Genomic DNA, 23,646 nt, shown 5'->3' with positions numbered 1-23,646 from the left:
GAGCTATGGTTGAGGAGTATGAGGCTTTTGAAGTGGCATTGGTTATGGATGTGTCGCTGTAATAATACATATCATGATTGCGTAGTACATTACTACAGGTCTACTTTATCATATGCTTACTACAGTGGCAGCCTAGCATTCCTAACTGGGACCCATGTCGGTAATACACCACCACCACCATGCATGGCCGTCCACGACGGCCGTGCAGGACAGTGGCGACTCACCAGCGCTAGTGATGGTACACGTGCCAACAGCACCTTTCGTAGTGTTCGGCAACAGCCTCCTTCCCAAAGCAGACACATACCCCTAGCCTTGGCTCAGGTTCCACTCAGTACTGGCAGTTCATGCACCTCGAACGGCCGTCCAGGACGGCCACTCGTGCCCAGCGTGGTTTACCTTCTGTGCCACCTGGCCTATGCAGCCAGTGGAGCCTCTCCGTGCATGGCCGTCCACGACGGCCACGCAGGTCAGAGGCCCCTCACCAGCGCTAATGATGACGCACATGCCCTACGGCACTGTCCATAGGGTTCGGCAATGGCCTCCTTCCTAAAGCGGACATGCACCCCTAGCCCTCGGCTCAGCGAACCCCCATCCTAGGGTTGGGGTCCCCCGCCCTCTGCGACCCTACGGCCGGCCTAGGAGGCCTCATAGCCATTTGCGAACATTGTATATGTCGCAATATCACACATTATCAATGTGTGATTTGGGTATCGCATGCCCAGACATCAGGCCTTACATTGTAAACATATTTTCGACCGTCGGAGCTACATACGGGCCGTCATACATGTACAATGTTAGGCCGGATGTTCCCACAATGTAAGGAACTTAGATATTAGTCCCCGTTTCCGGTGTCAGGAGGGCCTGAACATGGAAGGTTGTTGTTAATATTGCTGCATTCCTATGCTCTCATTCTCAATATTGCATATGCTCCTTCACTTTGATGTTTTCATATGTAGGATGTGTATGAGTAATTGATGTACATTACGACAATATATGTTACACGAAAGCATTACGACATGCGAGAAATAATGGAAAAGACAGATAGCATAGTGAATAGTGGCAGGGCTGCCGCCGAAATGTGCCCAGTATGAGGTTTAATATATATAATACTACTCACTCGGCAACAGCACTGTCGGATCCCGAACATAATCCAGTGTGATCACATTGCCGAGGCCGAGTTCAGGATCCCACTGGTGAAACTCCTCGTATGCCCATTTCCAGCACTTCGAAACGGTGGCTTTCGTTTATAAAAAGAACAATCACACAGGGAAAGAGAACTCACAAGAAACTTCTTCAACTCCTTGTCCTTCGGCAGCACAGACATCCATTCCTCGTTGCCGGCACAGAAGATGCGCCATGAGTCGAGCGCGTATGGACCGCATCCAGGAAGGTGTGACGCAGGTGTCCGCTTATAACCTGTCTCTTCAGCGACCACATTCTGGACACTGTCGGCAACTATGGAGCTGTACACGTTTGTCTTGCACCTCCATTTGCGCAGGAGGTCGGGCCTGGGAGGATCATTTATCTACATTCGAGACAAGGTGATCAGCCGCTCTGAGCACATATTACTCAGTCCGAGGGTCCTGATAATTTCCTCCACTGCATCCTGCGGTGCTGGAGAAGGTAAGTCGTGCAGCATGGAAGCAGAATAAACTCTCCCAACCTACGGCGAAATCCTGTGGTTTCATGAGATTGAAGAACACCGGGACAGTCTTCGCACCCCTTGGCCTGTTGAGTAACATGACAGCGCGCAAGAATTTCCACGGGTCGTGAGCAACATGATCTGATGAGGAACTCAGCGCTGAACGATCGAGAAGACGCCGTCACCTACCTTGGATAAGTATGGGCTTTGCAAAGTACAGCTCCTGAAAGGCCGCAAGGAAGTCCTGGCTGTAGTACTTGAACCCAGAGAGTTCGAGAAGGGACTGGTATTCGTTGTGGGGGCCTTCCGCAGGCGTACCGCTGCCAGCGGAACACCTTTGCACACGTTCAGGCGAGAAATAAGGAGAAGTGTACAGAATTTTGGGAGACTTTTTGCGTCGACGACGAAAAGGCGGCGCCGGGAAATAGGGCGAGTGCACTGCAGGGTGTGAAGAACGCCTAGCCATGCTAAGCACCATCGTCGCAGGCGTCGCAGACAGCGCAGGAGACGTGTGACCTGCGTGACGGCGGCGCGACGGGTCACGCGTCTCGTGTACGCGTTCGTCGCCCCTCGCTCAACGTTCCCAACGTTCCTCTCATGGCTCCGTCCATCTTCGCCGGTGTCTTTTACTATACTTCGATCAGCATCCCCAGCTGCCTTCGAGATCAGCTGAAACAGATCCTCGACGACGAAGGAGCATCCGACGTGCCACTCGATGACCCCTTATTGACCCACTTCATCACCCTCACACCGCCCTCAGACGACGTCCTCGAGAGGATACCCAACAAGGACAAAGTTCAGCAAGTTATACCTACATGGGCAGAGCGCTCGTTTGTTCTGGGTAAACAGCAGGCGGCCGAGCACTATTCTCCCAACCCCGCCAATCTCTTTTCGGGGATCACAGCGACGGCGACAGACCTTTCTCCAGCCGACCTCGAGCTCCTCTCAGCCGGGATCACATCCCTTGGCGGACAGTGGCGTACAGCACTCACCCGCGACGTCACGCACCTCTTCGCGCTCTCGCCGGGGAGCGCCAAGTATGAGACTGCGATGCACTATCGTGAGCAGACAGCCATGTGCGTACTCGTCCCTCACTGGTTCGACGATACGGTACGTCTTGGAATTCGCGGCCTTCCCACTGACGAGTACGAATGGCCTCACCCTCGCGTCTTCAAACCCGAGACGAGCACGGACGGCGCCGCGCCCGACGTGCCGTACCGTCTGTCCAGCGAGAAGAAGCGTTTCTACGAGACGGCGCTCGCCTCGTCGTTCGATCGCCGACTTTCCCGTGCGCCACCGCGCAACATCTGGAATGGCCTGCGCATTCTGCTCAGCGACTCCCTGGAGCTCTCTGCGAGCCAGCGGGACGCCCACGAGGAGGACATCCGCCGCGAGGGCGGCATCATAATACCGCTCAGTCTGATCGGATCTGGGACGCTACTCGAAGTCGCGCAGGAAGAGGCCAGACAGGTCCAGCAGGCGGACGTACTCATCACGCGATACAGGGTGGGCGTCGCCTATGTCAAAGTATGTGTCCGGTCTTTCTGCAAAAGGAGCTGAACCACTAACTCTGAGAAAGGCATTCAAGGCGAAGAAGACGATCGGCAGCATGACGTGGCTGTGGCATGTGCGGTCCACGGGCGCACTCTCCCGCCCTACGGATAAATTGTTGCACTATCCGATACCTAAAGGTGCTCCTGAAGGATTTGCGGAGCACGTAAGTGTCCACGATTTATTGACACCCGAAAGATTCTAACCACTGTTCAATTAGTCTATCACTATCACGAACTACACCGGTAAAGATCGCGAGTATCTCAAGAAGCTGGTCTCCACCATGGGCGGCAAATTCACCGCGAGCATGTCCAACACGAACACGATCGTCATCGCTGCATAGTAAGTCCCTCATCCGCTTAACCCTTCTTACGCCCCCTCATTCATTACTCACACAGCGTCGGCGGCACGAAGACAGCGAAAGCAGTATCCTGGTCGATCCCCCTCGTGAACCACACCTGGCTTGAGGACGCCTTCGTGCACTGGCGCGCACCAACGCCCGCACTCGAGAAATACCTGTGCTTCCCGCCCGGCGTCGACTTTGGCGGTCTCCTCAGCGAGCGCGGCGTCGGCCCGCTCGAATACACGCAGCAGGAGCTCGCCGCAATGGCGCGAGCGGGCATTCCCGGGACTGAGGCTGAGAAGGCGGCGGCGAAGGAGAAGGCACTCGCGTTGACGGAGGGGAAGTCATTCGGGAAGAATGGGACGGAGGACGGAGTGGAAGGAAGTAGGGATAGGCACATCCGTGCGACACCTTCTCCGGCTCGGACTGGCAACAGCGCGCGGGAGGTGGAGGACGTGGTCATGGGCGAGGTCGTCGACGCGAGCATTATGGACGTCGACGCGGACATCCTGCCTCCGCGGGACAAAGATGCTGGTGCGATGGACGTTGACGAGGGTCACGGTGCAAAACCTTCCACGAAGAAGGGCGACGGGAAGAAGAAGGTGGTCACGGTTGATGAAGACGAGGCCGAGGACGAGAACGTCCCTGTGCCGTCTGTTCCCCTTCCGAGGCCTCCCAAGAAGAAGCTGGTGCGGCGGTACAGCAGGCAGTCCTCCTCGGATGTCGCGCCCTCTGTTCCAGAGCCAGAAGAGCTAGAGAAGCAGCAGCTTCAGCCAATAACGTCACCGTCCAGATCTGTCCTAAGACAATACAAGTCGAAGAGCAGGCTGGAAGCGGAGGAAGCACAGGACAAGATGAAGATAGGACCTCCAAAGCGGAAACCAAGGCAGGACAAACAGAAAGCCAATCGAGCAGACAAGGAACGCGAAGACGACCGGCCCGCACCGAAAGTCCGTCCGTCAAAGCGCAAGACCATCATCCCCATGGACTCCAGTGAAGACGAAGACATGGAACCCCCCAAAGCCGAGAGCAGCGCCCGCCGGAAGCCAACCCAGAAAGCGGACGCGCCTCCAAAGCCCATCAAAGGCTTCAAACTACCGATACAGGGCGACTTGGACTCCTCCGACTCCAGCTCCTCCGCTGCGCCCGCCCACCCGAAGAGAACTGGCCCTGCCTCCCGCTCAGCGACCGTTCCTGAGTCCGTCGCGCCATCGCGCTCTTCCACATCTCCCACCAAACTTCGTCAGCAGGTCTCCGTACTGGTTCCCACCGCCGCCTCAGTGTACTCTTCCCCGAAGTCAAAGAAATCCGTGCAGGGCACGCCGGCGAAGAGCGCGTTACGCAGGACGGACTCCGTCCGCGCCGCCGCACCAGAAGCATCCGTGCAGTCCCCGACCAAACGGGGACGGCCGTCGGGCTCCGCCAAGCGCGCTGCTTCATCTGTGTCCTTCCAGCCTCCCACAGAGGACAGCACCACGATTACCACGGCTCCCATGCCGGCGGCGCTGACGCGCACGCCGTCGAGGCGATCGGCGGCGACGAGGGCGACGCGGAAGCTGCACGAGGAGATCATGCCGGACGTGATGAACTTCCAGAAGGAGATGAAGAACGGTACGGTGCGCTCCGTGTGGGAGGCTGAGGAGAGGGATAAAAGCAAGAGCGCCAGCGTGGGCGCGCTTGATGAGGATGCCCGGAAAGGTAGGGGTAAGAAGCGTGTATCGGGTGCAGCGGAGGAGCATGGGGCGGAAGAGCAGGAGGAGCAGCCGATGAAGAAGCGGCTACGGACGAGTGTGGGGACAGCGAGCGCGAAGAAAGGGAAGGCGGGGGTGGCAGGAGGTGCGCGGCAGAGTTCAGGGAAGAGGAAACGCGATTCCTCCTCCTCCTCAGAGGAAGACTCCTCAGAGGCTGGTATAGGAAAGCCTCGTCGCAAGCCTGAGAGCGGTGCGAAACGCGTGTCTCTGGGTGCAGCGAATACGTGTGTCTTGTTTTGACTTTTCATGGATTTCACAATCTGACGAGCGAACAGGTCTCGTACAAACCCCAAGAATGCTCGGATCATGACGACGCAGCTCTCGGTCTCGGACGACGTGAAACAGGTGCGTGAACCGACGCTCGCCGGCGTGTTCCTCGTGCTTACCTGCTATGCAGGTCCTGACCAGGATGGGCGTGAAGATGACGACGAAGCCGACCGAGTGCACGCACCTTGTGACGAATAACGTCGTCCGGACGGAGAAATTCTTGTGCGCCCTCCCGGTCGTGCAACACATCCTGAGCGAGAAATGGCTCCTCGCGTCCGCAGCGACGAAGCAACTGCTGCGTGAGTCCCCCTCCCGTTGTACCCCTTCCTTCTGCTAACTTAACTCACAGCGGAGAGCGACTATGCGCTCGTCGACCCGGAAGCGGAGAAGAAGTTCGGGTTCAAGCTTGCGGAGGCGTTGCGACGCGCGCACGCCGGGAAGCTCTTTGCAGGGATGACGTTCTACGCGACGCCGCGCATCGGGGTCGACCACAAGCTGCTCAAGAACGTCGTCACCGCCAACGGGGGGCAGGTGATTAACCCTCTCATAAATTCGTTTTCGTCGTCCCTTCTGATTATACTACGACCGCAGCTGTCAACGCAGACACCGACGGCGCGCATTCTGAGCGGGCAGGCGCACCGGTACGTGATCTCGTCGCCGACGGACGTGTCGATCTGGCGGCCGCTGGCCGAGCAGGGTCACGCGGTGTACACGCAGGAGCTCATCCTGACGGGTGCGCTGCGCCAGGAGATTGACTGGGACAGTCCCACGAACAGGGTTGCGGGCTCGGTCGAGGCGTAGGCCGGTAGCATTTCGGGGGTTGGGATGATCTGGCGGGTGCGGAGGGTGGGTATGGATATGTGTGCACGAGGTATATTAATCTAGGATGTACAGCTTGGTAATGGCTACCAGTCTACCACGTCGAGCGCTTTTCTACGAGGCCAGACCTTCTACGATGTCGAGATCTACATAGCGGGTAATCACACTGCTGCTTTGCCCTCCCCGCCCGCTTCGAGGCGGGCGTTCCGCGCGTTGACCGCGCTGAGGTACGAGTCTAGCCACCGCCAGTCAGCGAACACGGTCTCGCAACAGTTCGAATACGCACTCCAGAAGAGGGAGACGGCGCCGACGGCGACGAAGCGCAAGTGGGGCGGGACGAGGGCGAAGTTGAGGGCCTGGGCGGGGACGAAGACGCCCCAGTTGCGGACGAGGGTCGGGACGTACGCCTGCCGGGCGATGTCAGGAAGATACGAGCGAGTGAACGGAGGCGGGGGGCGGGGGACGCACGTCGCTGATGCGCTCTTGCGCCTGGGCGACGCCCTTGCCCTCGAGGAATGTCATGGAGCCGAAGAAGATGCCGATGACCGCTGGGGGGTGGGGGCTCAATCAGCGATGGAGAGGTAGAGTGTGAGGAGAGGCTTCGAGCTCGTACCTGGGGTGAACATCGTCTGGTCCATCCATACCTGTGCGCGAGATTAGCCCCGGAGGAACGACGGGAAGGGACGGGGCATGCCTTGTATACGACGCCCTTGATGGGGGACGCGAAGGAGATGCGGTTGAGGAGCTGGAGCCACTTGGTGAGCAGAGGCCCGAATATCGCACCTGGCACGTCGCGCATGAGCACAGCGACACAGGAGAAGAATCGAACGCAACACTCACCGCCATAGAACGCGAGCCGCGCGGTCCGCGCGAACTGCATCCACAACACAAGTCAGAAAGCGAACCGTGAGTGCACGCGTACGGATACGCACGTCGTGCTCCCTCCCCTTCTGCTCAAACGCCTGTTGGGCAACAACATCGCCGCTCCCAAAGAGGACCGCAGACGTCGCGCACTGGGTGAGCATAGGCCGGCGGACGAGGGCCGCGCTGCAAGGTGCGTGAGCATCGCAGCGCGGGGAAAGGGAGAACGGTGCAGATTCACTTGAACGACTGCAGGAGGGCGGCCATGGCAGTACGTCCTACTCAGAAGGGGGTTGGAGTGGGGAAGCGCGGGGTCGACAGTGCGAGAATTTAAGCATGTCGACTGTGGGCGACGGCAGCTGGCGAGTATGTAAAACCCGCCCCCACAGTGGGCGTGACCCCGTGAAACCGCCCCGGGTGCCGACTGCAGCAGACGCGCAACGCGTCTGCGAACGCTCATGCTCTGGCTAGGATATAGTTCGCGAAACGCCGTAAACACGGTACCGAGAGAGAAACACACGGGATATACACAATATATAATTCCATAAAACAACCAAGTCCGCAGCACTCCGTTTGGCGGGTGGGGGATATCCGACAGCTGCAGGCGCCGCTCACCGCCAGAGCTTTGCCCACAGGATGATCGCGATGAGTAGGACGAGCACAACGACAATGGCCCCAATGACGACGCGCTGCTGGTACATCCTGCAATACGCAGCGGAGCACAGCGTCAGATCCATCTGTCAGACGCGTTGGAGAAGCAAGAGAGGGCGACGCGCGCACGCACCGTCTAATCATCTTCTTGAGCGTCCCCGACGCACGGTCTATCGACGTATCCGCCCGTTGCAGCTGTCGGCGTGCACGTCAGCTCTGCCCCACCACACAGAAGAAAGAGGGCGGGGGGGCACAGCTCACCGTATCGCGCGAATTCTGGATCTGCTCCCGCTGCCCGCGCAAGCTACGCAGGATATCCGAGCCCTGCTCCTCCGTCTCGAGCGCGATGCGCTGGCTCTCCATCAGGCGGCGCGAGCCGTCCTCGAGGAGCGCCGTGCCCGCGAGCAGGCGCGTGCGGTCGCTCGCGCCGCCGTACGGGTCGTCCGAAGGCGCGCCCTCGCCCGCCCGGGAGCCGAGGAGGTCCGCGCGCGAGAACTGCGCGTGCAGGTCTTTGGAGAGCTTCTTGTGCTGCTGGAGCGCGGCCTTGGCGGATTTGATGCGCGCTTGGTACGAGGGCCTGAGGGACTGCGGGATGCCCTGGACCTCTATTTCCATTTGCGAGACCTGGCGGGTGTCGGTATGTCAGCAGTGTCGGCGGTGTCGGGATCGTCAGGTAGGGCGGATTGGGAGGGTGAAGGAGTGCGCACCATCTCGTCCGCCTCGTCGAGCTCCATCTCTACTCTGCGCAGCGCGGCCTTGCGCTGCTCTAGCACGCGGGAGGATAACATTAGCATATGAGGATAGGGACGACAGCTGGGTCGAGCTCACCGCCCTGCTGGTCCTTGGCCTCTCCATTGAGCTTGTCCTGGATGCTCTGGAGGATCTGCGAAAAGTCCTGCTCGTACGAGTCGAACAGCGCCGTCGGCGAGTTGTCCATCGTCGCGGCTGTGGTGGAAGGATGTCGAGAAGGGGACGACCAGCGCACAGCGCCTGCTGCGGGATGTCAGTAGTGGTTACTTGGCAGGAGGGATTACATTAAATTGGCGCGCGTAGTGGTATTTGTAGGTGTTTGGCGCGGGCCTGGTGCCGCTCGCTGCGAGACCACACAGATTGGGACAGTCTACTGTAGCGATCGTCATTTTTCTCGAGCTCTGTGTCTGGCTACACGGACCTTGTCAAGAGACGATTTTTGTCACTGCATCGCATGGACGAATGTATTATTTTCTTCTCTGTCGTCGCGCAAAAATTCCGCCGGTGGTGCTTACAAACCTTCCATTTGAAGAAGGTGACCTGCCTGATTTGGGCGATTAACCTGAGCCAGGACTCGGATCGGCCACTGCCGCACATCTGCATTATTAAATGTCTTCCTCCTCAAGCTCAGTCTCGCACCTGCGGGCGCTGCAGGACCGCGCGCAGACGGTGGCGGACGCGTACCAGAAGGTCCAGAACGAGATATCGACCGCCGTGGAGGCGAGCCAGCGGCTCAACGCGCAGCTCTCCGAGAACGAGCTCGTGCAGAAGGTGCGCGCCCCGAGGTTCACACAGTTCATACCCGGACTGAACGGGCACGCAGGAGTTCGCGCAGCTGACGCCGGAGAACGTGGTGTACAAGCTGATTGGGAGCGCGCTGGTGAAGCAGGACCAGGTGGACGCGCGGGCGAACGTCGATAAAAGGCTCGAGTTCATCCGGAGTGAGATGTGCGTGCTGCGTGCTGCGTTGCTCTCGAGGTGTATATACCCTACTTACTCGTGTTTGACACTGCAGCAAGCGTTTCGAGCAACAGCTGACGGGGCTCAAGGAGAGGTCGGACAAGTTGCAATTGGAGGTGCGTCATTGCTATGCTACGATCCTGCGTCCCAACTCTATTCCATGGTATTATGGCTGTATGCGCTTGTGCCTCCGTTGCTAACGATTACATGCTACTTTTGCGTCTAGCTCGTGGAGATGCAGATGGCGATGCAGCAGCAGCAGGGCGGCCCGCAGGCCGCACCCGCAACGGTCACGGCGTGAGGGGCGGAGTCGGTGTGATAGAAATGGCGGCGTCGTGTATTCCTACGTATGTACGCATAAAAATTTAGTTCTACCCGAAGGGATAACGACGGAGAGGGGTACGCACCGTGCTACAGAGAGGCGTCCTCGGACGAGGACGGGCGCGAGGGCGGGAGGTGTTGGTGCTGCTCGGCAGCTGCACGCGCGTGCAGCTCGTCGCGCTCGGCCTCGGGGCTCTTGAGGACGTTCTCGAGGGTGAAGCGCTTGCGGGCAGAGATGGGCGGGCAGTTGCGGATGAGGACGGTGTCGCCTAGTCGGAGCTCTGCGCGGGCGGTCAACGTGCGCAGGTAATCGTGAGAGGAGCGGACGCACGGTTGTTCTCGTCGTGGGTGAGATACTTCTTGCTGCGCTCGAGTCTCTGGCACACGACGGTTAGTTACCGCGAGCGAGAGAGCAGATTATCAACTATAATAAACCTTGCCGGTCTTGGGGTGCAGGATGAAGCGCGAGACGGTCACCGTCGCCGTCTTGTTCATCACGCCCACTTTCGTGACCAGTCCTGTGAACGCCATCGGCGGCATCGTCGCGAGTGCGAGGTCGCAGAGCAAAAGACGCGGTCCGCGGACCACCGCCGGGGACTCGGACAACCCCGTCCAAAAATTAAATTGCAAGCCACGTAAATAATTCGTGCATACTCTCGCCCGCAACGGTCTCAGGCTCCTCGGTGCTGTCCACACCGTCCACGCTCCTTTCCTCCTCCCCTCATTTCTGCCGCAAGCAACTCGTACATATAACCACCTGTGCTATCCGGTGCTCTTGCCGCCGTTTCAGGTTGACACGTATCAAGTCTATGCGTCTCCGAATCGACGCTCTCCCAGTCTGCTATATATTCGTCTAGCTGTGTCCTGGCCGACCGTTTGTCAAATTCTGCTAACAACTTCTGATACTCCACCGCCTGCGAATGGACGCCACCGAGCTCGGCCGCTGGACCCGCTTCGCCGCCAAGGGCGGCATCGGCAAGTGCACAGCGCTGCAGGACTGTGTCGCGGAGGAGTCGGAGGATCTCATGTTCATGAAAGTAAGTTTCATACTCTCGTCATTGCGAGTCCTCGTTAGACAATGCAATTTCAGGACGACGAGATAACCGTGCTCATGCGTCTGCCAGAGAAGGATGACCTTTATCTCGTACGTACCCCGCTCGTCTCCTTGCACGCATCTGCTGACCTCCACCCCTTCACTCGTGGCCAGGGTTACTGCGAAGGTGTCGTAGGCCGTTTCAGCGGCTCGGACGTGCAGTTCCACAGCCGGCTGAAGAAGCCCGTCATTGCCAAACGTTCCTCCTCGCTCGCCTCCACCCGCTCGCGCCGCTCCTCCTCCCAGAGCGCAACAGCGCTCTCCGCGCGCGACACCGCGTCCCCCGCGCTCGCCGCCCAGCTCACGCACAGCTACTCCATGTCCACCGTCTCCTCCTCGGGCTCCCCGCGCGCCCCGCGCTTCCCGCGCTCCGCGTCCGCATCCGCCTCGCCGTCCCCGCACGCCTCACCGCTCCGCGTGCAGAGCGCGCTGCAGGACGAGGACCGCGCGCGCTCCGCCAGCCACTCGTCCATCTCCACCGCCCTCGAGTCCGCGCCGATCTCGCCCGCGGACTTCCCGCGCGACGAGGTGCGCGTGGCGAGCGCGGCGAGCTCCCATCACCCGGGGTCGCCGGCCATACGCGCCCCCGCGCTCTCGCCGCTCGCGCTGCCGGAGGAGCCCAGCGCGAAGCGCAGCCCACTCACTCCCGACACCTTCATCGACACCAATACGCGCGAAGCGACGGAAGAGCCCAGCGAGAACGTCTCGCTCCGTCTGCACGACGAGTCGTATTCGGTTTACGACGAGACGGACGCGAGCGCGCGGATATCTGTTGCGCTTTCTGATGGGGAGCTCGGGATCGGGCTCTCGCTCTTGCAAGATTTCATGGGCGGACACGACGGCTCCGGCTCCGGCTCCGGCGACGACGCCAGCTTCGCGAGCAGCAGCCGGCAGAGCGGCACCGAGACGCCGCCCGTCGAGGAGCGCACGCCGAGTCCCAGCACGAGTCCCAACACAAGCGCGGGCTCGCCGCCAGACGCACCGGCCCCCCGCACGGACGTGGACCGCCCCGCGCGCGCGCTATCGCAGTACTCGGCGTCCGCGCTGCCGCCGTCGCCGTCGCGCGCGTCACTGCGGCCGTCCCTGCACGACTCGGAGGCGGGCGGCTCGGAGTGGGAGGGCGCGTCGGACATCTACGACAACTACCGCTACTCGCGCTTCTCCGTCGCGTCCCGCGCGTCGCGCATGTCCAAGGGCTCGCTCCTCTCGCTCGCGTCGGGCCCGGCGGTCCCGCCCGTCCCGCCGGACCTGCACGGCCCCGTGCGCGAACGCCCGTCTGGAGAATTTGGAGAGCGGGTGGGGAGCGGTGGGCCGTCGGTGGAGTCGTTCAGAGAGCGGACGAGGTCGGGCTCTGGCTCCGCCGGCCAATCGTCAGTCGATCCCGTCGTTGATCACCCGCCGCTGAACGTCGTCAACGCATCTGAGCGCGCGGCGAGGGCGAAGCCGTCGCCGCTGTCGCTCGTCAGCGAGCCGTCGCCGTTCCCGCTGCTGCATGCTGCGTTCGGCTCGCCGGCGCAGTCTCCGACGCCGGGCTCGTCAGAGTCGTTCGCGTCGACGTTCCCTTCGGCTATCTACCCGGCTGGCGCTGGCGGTGCGGCGTCTGCTGCGAGGCAGAGGCTGGAGTTGGAGCGCGGGCCGCGCACGATGAATCCCGTTGTGCGGGAACGCGATGAGGAAGCGGTGCGGGCGGACGACCGGAAAGCGTTTGGCCGGAACATCGTCGCCGAGGATGATAATTCCGTAGAGCCGAGTTCAGCCCCGCCGCCCCCGTACACGCCCTTGTCTCCCCATCCACCATCTCCCCGGCGTCTCACGCCGTCCCCGCTCTCGCCATCGTTCCCGCACCAACCCCCGCAGAACTCCCAGAGTAATCAGAACAACACGCCGCCCGCTGCCCGCCCGCTCAATTCACCATCTCCCCAACCCCTCGCGCCATCTCCGCTCTCACCATCATTCCCCCGCCAAACCTCGCAGAGCTCCCAGAATAACCAGAACAACGCACCGCCCACTCCCCGCCTGCTCAACTCGCCCTCTCCCCAAAGCCTGGCCTCATCCCCGCTCTCACCGTCGTTCCCTCACCAACCCCCGCAGAGCTCCCAGAGTACCCGGAACAACGCATCGCCCGCTCCCCGCCCGCTCAACCTTAACCGCCCGCCTCCGTCCCCAAACGCTCGCACGAGCCTCTTCCTCCCCCACCCCCACGCCCCGAAACCGACGCACTCGCCCGCAGGGCCACTATACGGCCGCCAGCCCGTCCCCAGCCCCAGTCATTTCCCGTCCCATGTCGGCCCTCCCCCTGGTTCGGTCGTGCACGCGCTGCAGCTCGCGCTGAGCACGGGGCGGCCGCGGCAGACGACGATCTACGGGCTGTTCGAGCACGACCTCGCGAGCGCCGTCGGGCCCGTGCCGATCTCGTTTGGGCTCGAGCCGCAGATGAACGTGCCCGCGCACAGGCCTGGGGTGTCGCGCTCGCTGCGGGGATCGCTGGTGAGCTCTCCCCCGCTGCCTGCGGAGGCGGCGGAGAGCGAGCGCGCGATGCCGCAGACGGCGGAGACGGGGGCGGAGTCGGAGGGGCCTGCGAAGGCCATACCGCGTGCGAACTTCTTCCCGCAGGTGAGCACGGTGCGGCCGCGGTCGCGCTCGTTTTCTGGGTTCGACACGCCGTTCGAGCCGGGGGCGCTGCCGAACGAGCGGAGGTGAGTGTGTGCGCGCGTTCTGTCTCTGTCGGTATTTTGATGCTGTTCTGTTGTAGCCAAGAGGAAGGCGGCTTGCGTGCATCCTCGCCCTCGATGCCGATGCTGACGAAGCGGTCCAAGTCTGCGCTCGCGGCGGTGCCGATGGCGCCGGTGTCCCTCCCTGCGCCGCAGCGCGCGACGGTCTCGCATTCCGCCACGGTGGTGCGCGCTGTGCATGCGCCGTCGCCGCTCTCGCTCTCGCAGAACAACGTCGTCGCTGCGTATCCGCACGCGCCGTCGCCGCAGCCATCCCCAAATCCGTCCCCAAATCCGTCAACGAGATCCGCCGTCACCTCGCCGGTTGCACTCTCACCGCCAGGAACGCCTGTTGCTGCTACTTTACAGCAAGGTGGATCCGGTGGTCCTCATGCTAAAAGTGCCGCTGCCGTTGCCGCAGAACCCGTCATGCCTCCGCATTCGACGATCGGAACGATCCTTGAGGACGAGCGTGCCCCACGGTCTTCGCTCACCCCGAAGTTCCCACCGATAAAGGCGAATTCCGTGCCCGTCATCCGACACAGCAAGTCGTTTGTGACATCAAGTCCGGGGAAGACCACCACCGCCGCGGAGCTGCCGCCACGGAGCATGTCGTCGCAAGGGCGCCGATCGGGCGAAGATGCAAAGCGGGTGGACGACATGGTGTCTATCATGTCCAGTTTAGCATCCGGCCCTTCTCGGCCTACCCAAGGACTGTCGCGAATATCGACATCGACGTCGGCGCTGCGGGTGCAGTTGTTGCAGCACGAAGAACGCAGTCCCTCGTCGAGCGTGCGCTCGTTCGAGCGCGATCAGAAGACGGTGCAGGTGGAGGACATGGACTTTGAGATGGTCAGGCCCGGGATACCGCAGTCGCCGCTCGCGGAAAATAGCGTGGACTCGCTGCCCTTGCCCAGTGCGCTGCAGGAGCGCGCGAACCCGACGTCTGGGGAGCTCCCTGCACCGCCGCCGCCGAGCCCGCATGCTGTGGTGAGAACGTCATATGTAGATCAGGCTCCACCGGAGTCCAGGCCGCACAAAGTGATGGACGCTGCGGACATCGAGGCTCATCGCCAACGGGAACTGAGGTGGATCTCGACGATGTCATCCGTGTCGCCCTCCCAGGCACGGAAGAGCAAGAAGGTCCGCAAGATGGTGTTGGAAGGCGTACCCGCGTCCGTTCGCTACCTCGTATGGGCGCACCTGACGGACAGCAAGGCGAAACGCATGGAGGGCCTATATACGCGGCTGCTCCAACGGGAAAAGGTAGCCGCGTCTGCGGACATCGAGCGCGATGTTCGCCAGCTTTCTGTGCACCTGCCGGTGATGCATGATGATTCTCTGATGAATGTCCTCCAAGCGTATCTGTCTATGGTTCCAGATATACAGTATTCGCGAGGTCTGTGCGATAGATAGCTCATCGTGATGCTGCGTGACTCACTTCAGGGTATTTATTGCGCTAGGTCTCTGTTCCATCGCAAGCCAGCTCTTGTTGCTGTCGCCCGAAGAAGATGCTTTCTGGACTTTCATCTCACTTATGGACACTCATCTGCGTCCCTATTTCTCATCCAACGCTATACAACTGGACGTGGATGCTGCTCTGTTTGGTAAGGCTGTAGAAGCGAATGATTCTGCGTTGGCGAAGAAGATTTTCCTCGATATGGCAGTCTCACCTATCAGCGTGTGCAGACCATGGTGCGTTTCTTCTGCGGTTGTTCACATTCAGCGCTGGACATTTGTTTTCGGCAGGTTTACGTCTCTGTTTGTCGGTGCTCTTTCTCCCGAGTACTTCCATCGTGTTTGGGATGTATTTCTGTTTGAGGGTACGTCTTCCCATCTCGCACGCTGTCGTTCCTCACGCTCGGCTCTTCAGGAGTTCCGTTCTTATTCCGCATCGGTATCGCGTTGTTAACATGCTGTCGTCAATTGCTACTCAAATGTGCTGGACACGACCCCCTGTTCGCTATTCTATCGCATCCACCCGCTAATTATTTACCTCGGACTCCGGACGCCCTGATCGATCTCGCACTCTCGGTGAAGCTGAAGGACGAAGATATACGCAAGCAGCGCAGCAAACTGGAAGCGCAAGTGAAACGCCAGACCCAGTCTCGCGTTCTGTCGTCAGCGCTCCCAGCTGGCATCTCCGTCCCCGCCATCTCTCTTCCGAGAAGCTAGGTTCAGTCGGGAGGGCCATGGTCTGTTCGTTCTTTTATTCGTCAAGTCGATATATTGCAATATCACGCATTCCGGTACACATCGATCGTTCAAGTAGGTGTATCTACGACCCATGTCTACGACTCCCTTCACCCTTAAGCTTCTTCTCTATCTTTTCCATATCATGATGTGGGCTATAACTTGTAGTATTGTATGTAGTAAATTATCTCACAATCGTCCAATGTTTTCGTTCTGTACATGAATTTGGCGACTGCTTGCCAAGTCCTGTGCCTGCCGTCCGGTACTCTGGGTGCTATTAGTGCGTCTAACGTATAAAGGTGTTACAGGTAGTAGAACGTAGGATAGCGAATGACGTGCTGGACAAGTCCTTGAAAGATCACAACAGCGCGTGAAGACGTCTCAAGCGTCCTTCGACGGCCTAATAGAAGCCGACTCCAAAAAATCCCGTGGTCCCGACAAGCCAATACCATGAATATGGTATTGCTCCCCTACCAACTCCTTGGTGGCAAGCATGAGTTTGTCCAACCGCATGACAATACCAAACGCAGTCGTCACTCCCACCGAGAAACACCTGAAGGTACAACATGAGCGCGGGACACAAACAAAGCCACAGGTAGTCGAGGGCCCACACTCACAGATATTGTTCGTTCTCTAAGGTGTCGATCGTCATCGTGCGTGGCAATCCATAGTCGTCATCAGCCTCCTGTCTGATAACATTCAGACCGTGAGTGTATATCATGAAGCGATCCAGCAGTGGACATGGCGAAATCTGGGGCAAGGGGTTTCCTGTTCGGAGCGATGTGGAAATCATGCCTGGAGAATGATTAGAAGGTACGATAGGAGCCTTTGCAAGGCGGCGTACTGATAACAGCGAGGACATCGCCTTGGAAGTCGGAGTCTAGGAAGCGCGTTCTGCGTAAGAATGCGCGAGACCAAGCCGGTTCCAAATGCTCCACAACGGACATCAGATGTGACAGCAGATACGCTATTTGTCTGAAGTCGGGAGTCAGTGGTGCAATTGAGATACAGAAACGAGCACGAACAATTGCAGCTCTAGGATCTTCTGGTAGCGCTTCGAAGGCCATTTTCCTCGCAAGGAGAACTGATATAGTATGCGATGAGGTGCAGCGCACTCTGATGACGAAGAGATAAACCTCATAGATAATGTTCGCTTTCAGCACTAGAGATCGCTTCAGTTTGATTCGGGTAGCCATGAGACTTTGATTGATTTCTCCTTTGTCAACGCTGTGACGGCCATGCGTATTCGCGAATGATACAATTGAGCAGTATACGCTCCCGAGTTCCGCGACCGTTGTTGACAACATAGTGCGCTGGTATCGGCGAAGCGTCGTAGAAGGCGGGAGGAAGGAAAATATACTTCGCGAGTCGAGGTTAAAATCAAATGTTCTCCAGGATTTGTTAGATACACTTACAACGCCGCAGTAACTCCTGCAGTCACCAGTACAAATCTGCGCTACATCCAAGTAGATACACCCGTCAGTTGAATGAACAATTACACACAATCTTGCTTACCCAGGCAAGGCCCCACCCGTAATAATGGAACGCCACAGTAGAGTGCGTATCTTGCCACGAGTATCCGAACACCTATAACATGATATCATTTCGTGTCACCCTGATTGAAACAAAAATCGCAGAGAAGGGCATACCAGTGCTGTGGTGACGAAGAAGATAGTATTTGTCATAGGCGGACCCGGCCAATACAGACGACCATAATAGAAGAGTGGGAAACAGACTGCACAGACTGCTGCGAGACCGTAGTAGCTGCCTCTGCCATTACCAGTAGAAATATACCTATTCGTGAGATGAAATGTCAGTAGTAAGTCTGAGCGATAAACGACCAAAGGGTCCGATTTACCACATGACCATTCCGCAAATACCACCCAGGAATGTAGCCATCACCCGTGCGACAAGTCCAAATGTCGTGTCGCCGCGGAAACGCGCGAGGGATAATTGGCCCATGAAGCTGTAGACATTGGTGAAAGCGCGCACTGCACAAGAGATCACCATGCACTTACATTCCCCAAACAAATCTTTGTGCTGTCGAAAATAATGGGTCAGAATCTTGCACGGACAGATGACACTGTGAATATACCATAGGCGAACGAAGCGGTGCTCTTCAGGAAACTAGGAATGCACAATATGACTAATAAAGAGTCAGACGAGAACGCGGAGGTAGACACAATATTAACTGAACTTGTCAACAACGCTGCCTTGAGCGCATACAGAGAATTGCCACCGCCCAGACCTGTAATGATCTCATGTATCCAATGCATTACCTCTTCGAATATATTTGATGGAGGGAGTGCATCAGGATCTCGTCGAGAAGCCATTCCTAAGTCGGTGAGCCATTCCGGTGGAATGCCAGGGATGACATCTTGAAAAAAGAGGCAAAAATTCAGATAAAACCACACGACGACTACGTTGCTCAGCAACATACCTGGATCTTCATCGTCGCTACGGTCTATATCTGACTGTAGGTCCCAGGGACCCCATTGAAGCCACTTGCGGATAGGTAATGACGGGGTCCAAAGACGAGCTCGCTTATACTCTTGCTCCATGCGAATAATCTCATCAAGCTGCATGAACAGCCGATCAGCATGAAGGATGGAATGGCATAGTAAGAGCACTCACCAGGTCAGTGAGCACCAGCCCGAACTGCGTCAAGTGGAACTGATAAACGTAACAATGGAATAGGTATCTGTGCGGCGGCGGTTCAATAGCGCCCTCTGGCGAACCCACGCGTCTCGGATCGAAGGCTGAACGATAAGGATCCAGTACTCGATGTCTGAGAAAAGAGAGTATGATCAAGACAATACTCGGACAGATCTGATCTCTCATACCTGGACTGCTTCCTGAAACACTCCAGCTCTTGGCCGAGTTGCTCCTTCAGCGCCATTAAGTGCTTTAACCGCTCACCGCGCGCCTTCTCAATCCTCTCGCGCGATCCAAAGTTGCCTCTGCGCACCTCCCGAATCCACCCCTGCGCACCCTTCAGCGAATCCGAGCAGGCTCCCAACAAATCATCACAGCTCTCTCCGAGAAGGGACATAAACTGGTTCGTTGCCTCAGGCGAGTCGTGATGCGACAAGCGCGTCGCCTCTAGCGTAAGGTAGCGCTGGGACTCAAAAACACCGACGGAGGCTTCGAGGGACGACGCAGTACTGACGTGCGTCGGCGCGAGGGAATGCGCAAGAGTGAGAAGGGAGAAATGGAGATGACGATCATGCGTGTCCTCCGCGTGCTTGCCAAGCTTGATGTGGAGCTGGCGCGATAGTGTCTGGCGGAAGGACGTGTGCAGGCGGTCCTGCGACGAGTTCGGTCGGCGCCGCCGGGCGGATTGGTTCGACAACTGTAGGGGGCGGCTGTTCCGCGGCGTTCCGGGAGGGCTGAATGGAGGCGGGGATGACGGGCGCGACGCTGCGGGGCTGAGAGGAGATGGGGTCATGGGGCGCGAAGGAATTGGTGTATTGCCCATCACCGGGGTGCTGGGGTGCGAGGGGAGGGGCGTGACAGGGAAACGCTCTCGAGTTGGCCCAATAAGCGTGAAGAATATGCCCATGCCGTTGGCGCGCATGACGAGGCGTCGCACCCACCACTGCAGCCCACCGACCTCGGACGGTGGAAAACGACCCCAGACAATGTCGCGCTTCATCAGGCGTAAAGATGCAGAGGCGGGAGCGAGGCCGCCCTCGGCCTTAGACACGAGCCCTGAAATGCGTTTGACGGCAATAGGAAACGAAGGAGCGTTTGCGAGCGTCTTCAAGATCGTCCGGTGCTCGGTTAGGGCGTGGTTGAGCGGGTCCATAGCGCCCGCCAATGCGTTCGTGTATTGCGCTGTGATTGTGGAGGGGAATATTATCGCTGCGGACAATATCGACAGTGCGGCATGGAAAGACAGCGGCAGTAGGATGGCTGAGCCGATAAGGTAGAATGGGTATGGATATAGGACGGCTGTGGTGAGTGTCAAATCGATACAGATACAGCTGAATATAGAGGCTAAGAGGAAGGGACCTGGGCCCTTCTTGCTCCTGATAAATAACATCACCGCGACGCCAATGAAGATGAATACTGCCATGATAACTGTCGGCCCAGCTTCGATATATCGTCCCGTAATGATAGTTGCCGGACTGGCATTGTGATCGGTATGCGTGCGGGCTAGATTTGCAAGAAATATGCCCAAACAGCTCCATCTAGACAGGGTCAGACGTAAATGGGAGAGCAAAGACTTTCTGTAATGAATACTTACGCCCAAGCAGTAGTAATAAGGCCTAGGAAGATCAGCTCTTGTTCCAATACTGCAATGAATGGTTGTCTAGGAGGATTGAGAAACGCAGCTGCAAATCTTGTTATTCAAGAACTCCGGAGCACGGTAAAAGCGAGCTGACTACTGGCCTATCATAATCAAGAAGCTCGCCTACAACGAAGGAGACTATAAGTTTGTGGGTGTTACTTTTGGCGTTGAAAAGCAGTCATAGAAAGAGTAGTGGCGTATACCAATACGCTGCACAATGAATCATTCGCCGCCGCCGAATGCGCCACGTTAACGACGCAATTCGACCGCGAATGTAACATTTGCTCGAAGCCCGCCGTTTTGGCGCACGCAAGACGATTGACTGAGCCACTCACCTGTCCCAACAGTTTTGCCAGCCGTGGAATAATCATGAACATCAACGATACCCAAGCCATGATGGCGCAGCGAATCACGATTTTGAGTTTCGACCACGTAAAGTTATTCGGTATCCACTTAAAGTCGAACGGGCTGTACGCCGCCACTTTTCCGAGCACGACCCGTAATCTCGCAGGTTCGGGTTGACCGCCCGACGACGAGCCCTTGCCCTCCTTGTCATTGGGGCTTGCAGAGCGAGGAATCTGCTCGGACAAGCGCACATGCTTCGGGACGCGGTGGTTGGGAACTTCCTGGTCATGGTTTTCTGTCTTCTCCTCGTCGCCCAGGCGTGGGTCGTAACGATGTTGTGGTCCTGGAGAATCCATGTCGCAGCAGACAAGAACATCTCCGCACGAGCAGAGTCACGGACAAGTTTCAGCGAACGGCCGAGAACATTTATTCACACAACATTGGTCATGATATCATACTTGCCGGTTACCCGCGGCTTTCGGCTATTCCCGACAATCCCACGCCTCTTCACTCCCGCAACGGCAACGGACGTTGACGACGAGCACCGCGACGATGGACGACGACGCGACCCCTCCACCACCTCCTGTTCCTGCAGAAGCACCTCCACAGCCCCCGCCACCTGCTCCGACCACAGGATCTCCAACAGACTTTTTGAAGGGCGTTGTAGGCAAACGAGTGGTCGTTCGTCTCACCTCTGGCGTAGATTACAGAGGTGCGTGATTTTCTCTATAGTTGGGTTCAAGAAATAACGCTACCGTCTATCTTACTTCTTGTCATTCATTTTGTGCTGTAGGTGTTCTTTCGTGTCTAGATGGGTACATGAACATCGCGCTGGAGCAGACGGAGGAGCACGTCAACGGTAGGGCGACCAACCGATACGGGGACGCATTCATTCGTGGAAACAACGGTATGGTATTTATTCTTCCCACAACAACATCCAGTTGATACTCTCTTCAGTGCTGTATATCTCGGCTGCCGAACCGCTATGACACCTGCTAGCCTGAGCAGTCCATGGTCGTCTCACTACAACTTCTCGCGCGTTCTGAGGTGATACGAATCCTGCCTGAGGCCCACCACGGCTCTTTGATCCGGACGTTCTGCACGATGAGTGTACGAGAAGGGTCGGTAGTCTGTCCTTGTATTGTATGCGTCCCGTATTGAAAATGAATGGACAGCTCTGCGCGAGCACAATGTCATTTGGCACCAGATGGCGGGCTTGAGGGATGATGCTGTCATTGCTGCCCATGGCGTTAGGTTATGGATAATCAACGGGCCTGCATTAGATGTCGGCGTCAGGCGAGCTGCAGTGTAACGCACAACACTTCGCAGAACTTTCTCTTTCAATTTTCTCATAGTGGCATTGTCTGCCCAATGGCGAGTCAACGGCAGAGTCCACTTCGAGCCTAAACCTTCACATTTATGGATCTCAAGACCAACTCGAGACCATCAGAGTCTCTAGTTCCTATGTTCAACATGGAATTGTTCGCGGTCAGTGCAATATTATACAGCCAGACCGCATCGTCATAATGATTTGTGTTCGATCTTTGTATGCAGACAACGATCGTAATATTCATCTCAGCGGTCATACGTTCCCACGTCGGCATACCAGTACAGTGGCGGCTCCGAAGTCAATGTTCTGGCCCTTCCGATTTTACTGTCTCATGGAATGTCTTTTTGTCGGGGCAGCCACACCAGTCGATCGCCTGAGAGGAGGGTGTGATTGCAAGAAACGTGAGCAGAGCTCGTCACAGTATCATAGCAGGAAAGGAGGAGAGCATGACAGCACGACAGTAACAAGGTATGTAGTGGATGAGAGGAGGGTATGGTTGCAAGAAACGTAAGCAGAACAAATCATGGTGTAGCTAGAAAGCCGGAGAGCATCACAGTACCAAGGTACGTAGCGAAGACAGGGTCCGTCAAATCTGTATGGCGGAACTACACAACGTACGTCGTAATCAAGTTTTGCGTGCAAGTGGCAGAGTGCCAGTGGCACGGAATCGTGCCATGGCCGCTGCGACACGGCGCCTGTCGCGCATGGACCTTGGATACAGTTGGAGCAGATACGGGTAGATGCTGCAGAGGACGACTAATCCTGACCACACAGTAAAGCCGTGGGCAATGTTCAGAGCACTGGACACACGTGGCAACGACTTCCTAGAGAAGAAGCCTCCCGCGACGGTACCCATGAGAGTGATCAACATGCCAGTTGTTACTTCCTGTGGAAAATGCACATTCCAGTGACAAGCGCCCGATAGAGGACGAATGGAGACCATTAGATGAACGCGGCGTCAGTTTAGCACTGGCATTGTCGAGGACACCACGTACATTCCACGTGTAGATATCAACGGTGTTAGCCAGATGCGTTACGCAGACATCTATGTCGTATGGGGATACACCTTCCGCTTCGAGCATGGGCTGCAGGAGAGTGTGCACTCGCTTGCGCGTAGATGGGAAGGACCAAACGTGGTGAGTCCACGCAGTGATCGTTTCTAAAATTTTGCCATGCTGTTCTCCGTCTGCAAGGCACATGAAGTACATGCTTCGCACCCCTCGTCTTACTCACCTGTAGACGACTTCTGTGGACTGGCAATGGTCGTCGAAGAAGGCACGTTCATAGCAGGACTTGTAAATGCCCCACGACGCAACTCGCGCTCATTTTGCACAAGATCCCACCCGACCCGGTTGATTGCTTCGAAGGACTCATCCCGTCCAGCTTCCTCCGCCATCAGTTTCCTTTTCCAGAACATATACGGGTACGCCGTAAATGCGACCGTGATGGTCGTCACGTTGTACCAAGGGCGGTCGAACACTCGCCCATACTGCGGCCGGAACCTCGCGATGGCACCTCCTAACAGAAGGCAGGCGCCACCAGTGGCGGCCGGTATCCATACATGATCGGAGGACTGTAGGTGCCCAGATAATAAATACGGTCAGATGTTACGTGAGGTGTGCATGAGCTAGAATGGGGGTACCACAAGTCGTTTCACCCTCGTCGACATGGACAATGGTCCATCAGAGGTAGGATTAGCTGACATGACTCTGGAGTCGGAAGAGCGAACAAGGCGAGCAGGGAGTGCAGCCCAACTTGTAGGCT

General features: G+C 57.7%; 10 protein-coding genes across 10 annotated transcripts; 4 read left to right on the top strand and 6 right to left on the bottom strand.

The window, feature by feature from the left end:
* Positions 1–1,109: 1,109 nt before the first annotated feature.
* On the bottom strand, positions 1,110–2,108 carry SCP_0116870 (hypothetical protein; the record flags this gene model as incomplete). Its single annotated transcript, XM_027753906.1, has 5 exons — positions 1,110–1,223; positions 1,283–1,508; positions 1,563–1,614; positions 1,664–1,783; positions 1,832–2,108. The coding sequence occupies 5 exons, from the start codon at positions 2,106–2,108 to the stop codon at positions 1,110–1,112; spliced, it is 789 nt and encodes a 262-aa protein (XP_027609707.1).
* Positions 2,109–2,239: 131 nt separating this feature from the next.
* On the top strand, positions 2,240–6,355 carry SCP_0116860 (hypothetical protein; the record flags this gene model as incomplete). The annotated part of the gene is made up of 8 exons (XM_027753905.1): positions 2,240–3,169; positions 3,222–3,359; positions 3,414–3,535; positions 3,592–5,511; positions 5,563–5,632; positions 5,685–5,853; positions 5,904–6,085; positions 6,146–6,355. The coding sequence occupies 8 exons, from the start codon at positions 2,240–2,242 to the stop codon at positions 6,353–6,355; spliced, it is 3,741 nt and encodes a 1,246-aa protein (XP_027609706.1).
* A 179-nt stretch (positions 6,356–6,534) lies between these two features.
* Positions 6,535–7,501, bottom strand: SCP_0116850 (Protein SYM1; the record flags this gene model as incomplete). The annotated part of the gene is made up of 8 exons (XM_027753904.1): positions 6,535–6,608; positions 6,660–6,780; positions 6,842–6,921; positions 6,987–7,017; positions 7,068–7,156; positions 7,214–7,247; positions 7,306–7,420; positions 7,476–7,501. 8 exons carry the CDS (start codon positions 7,499–7,501, stop codon positions 6,535–6,537), a joined length of 570 nt encoding a protein of 189 aa, XP_027609705.1.
* Positions 7,502–7,845: 344 nt separating this feature from the next.
* On the bottom strand, positions 7,846–8,822 carry SCP_0116840 (Vesicle transport v-SNARE protein; the record flags this gene model as incomplete). Its single annotated transcript, XM_027753903.1, has 5 exons — positions 7,846–7,936; positions 8,019–8,080; positions 8,147–8,509; positions 8,593–8,651; positions 8,714–8,822. 5 exons carry the CDS (start codon positions 8,820–8,822, stop codon positions 7,846–7,848), a joined length of 684 nt encoding a protein of 227 aa, XP_027609704.1.
* Positions 8,823–9,244: 422 nt separating this feature from the next.
* SCP_0116830 (Prefoldin subunit 6) lies at positions 9,245–9,896 on the top strand (the record flags this gene model as incomplete). Its single annotated transcript, XM_027753902.1, has 4 exons — positions 9,245–9,406; positions 9,459–9,583; positions 9,651–9,711; positions 9,822–9,896. 4 exons carry the CDS (start codon positions 9,245–9,247, stop codon positions 9,894–9,896), a joined length of 423 nt encoding a protein of 140 aa, XP_027609703.1.
* A 110-nt stretch (positions 9,897–10,006) lies between these two features.
* On the bottom strand, positions 10,007–10,456 carry SCP_0116820 (predicted protein; the record flags this gene model as incomplete). Its single annotated transcript, XM_027753901.1, has 3 exons — positions 10,007–10,197; positions 10,248–10,293; positions 10,352–10,456. The coding sequence occupies 3 exons, from the start codon at positions 10,454–10,456 to the stop codon at positions 10,007–10,009; spliced, it is 342 nt and encodes a 113-aa protein (XP_027609702.1).
* Positions 10,457–10,836: 380 nt separating this feature from the next.
* On the top strand, positions 10,837–15,895 carry SCP_0116810 (hypothetical protein; the record flags this gene model as incomplete). The annotated part of the gene is made up of 7 exons (XM_027753900.1): positions 10,837–10,953; positions 11,007–11,060; positions 11,124–13,705; positions 13,762–15,119; positions 15,184–15,415; positions 15,470–15,543; positions 15,594–15,895. 7 exons carry the CDS (start codon positions 10,837–10,839, stop codon positions 15,893–15,895), a joined length of 4,719 nt encoding a protein of 1,572 aa, XP_027609701.1.
* Positions 15,896–16,294: 399 nt separating this feature from the next.
* Positions 16,295–20,908, bottom strand: SCP_0116800 (hypothetical protein; the record flags this gene model as incomplete). The annotated part of the gene is made up of 18 exons (XM_027753899.1): positions 16,295–16,466; positions 16,531–16,708; positions 16,758–16,888; positions 16,939–16,997; positions 17,050–17,272; positions 17,329–17,369; positions 17,429–17,500; positions 17,563–17,707; positions 17,772–17,879; positions 17,932–17,953; positions 18,009–18,059; positions 18,111–18,290; positions 18,354–18,492; positions 18,548–18,701; positions 18,757–20,106; positions 20,163–20,250; positions 20,309–20,330; positions 20,543–20,908. The coding sequence occupies 18 exons, from the start codon at positions 20,906–20,908 to the stop codon at positions 16,295–16,297; spliced, it is 3,501 nt and encodes a 1,166-aa protein (XP_027609700.1).
* Positions 20,909–21,104: 196 nt separating this feature from the next.
* On the top strand, positions 21,105–21,541 carry SCP_0116790 (U6 snRNA-associated Sm-like protein; the record flags this gene model as incomplete). Its single annotated transcript, XM_027753898.1, has 3 exons — positions 21,105–21,264; positions 21,346–21,459; positions 21,510–21,541. The coding sequence occupies 3 exons, from the start codon at positions 21,105–21,107 to the stop codon at positions 21,539–21,541; spliced, it is 306 nt and encodes a 101-aa protein (XP_027609699.1).
* A 966-nt stretch (positions 21,542–22,507) lies between these two features.
* Positions 22,508–23,587, bottom strand: SCP_0116780 (hypothetical protein; the record flags this gene model as incomplete). The annotated part of the gene is made up of 4 exons (XM_027753897.1): positions 22,508–22,768; positions 22,878–23,068; positions 23,116–23,455; positions 23,525–23,587. 4 exons carry the CDS (start codon positions 23,585–23,587, stop codon positions 22,508–22,510), a joined length of 855 nt encoding a protein of 284 aa, XP_027609698.1.
* Positions 23,588–23,646: the final 59 nt, after the last annotated feature.

Source organism: Sparassis crispa, assembly GCF_003851025.1.
Source record: "Sparassis crispa DNA, contig_000000F, whole genome shotgun sequence".
NCBI lineage: Eukaryota > Fungi > Basidiomycota > Agaricomycetes > Polyporales > Sparassidaceae > Sparassis > Sparassis crispa.
This window is presented reverse-complemented; position numbering and strand designations above follow the sequence as displayed.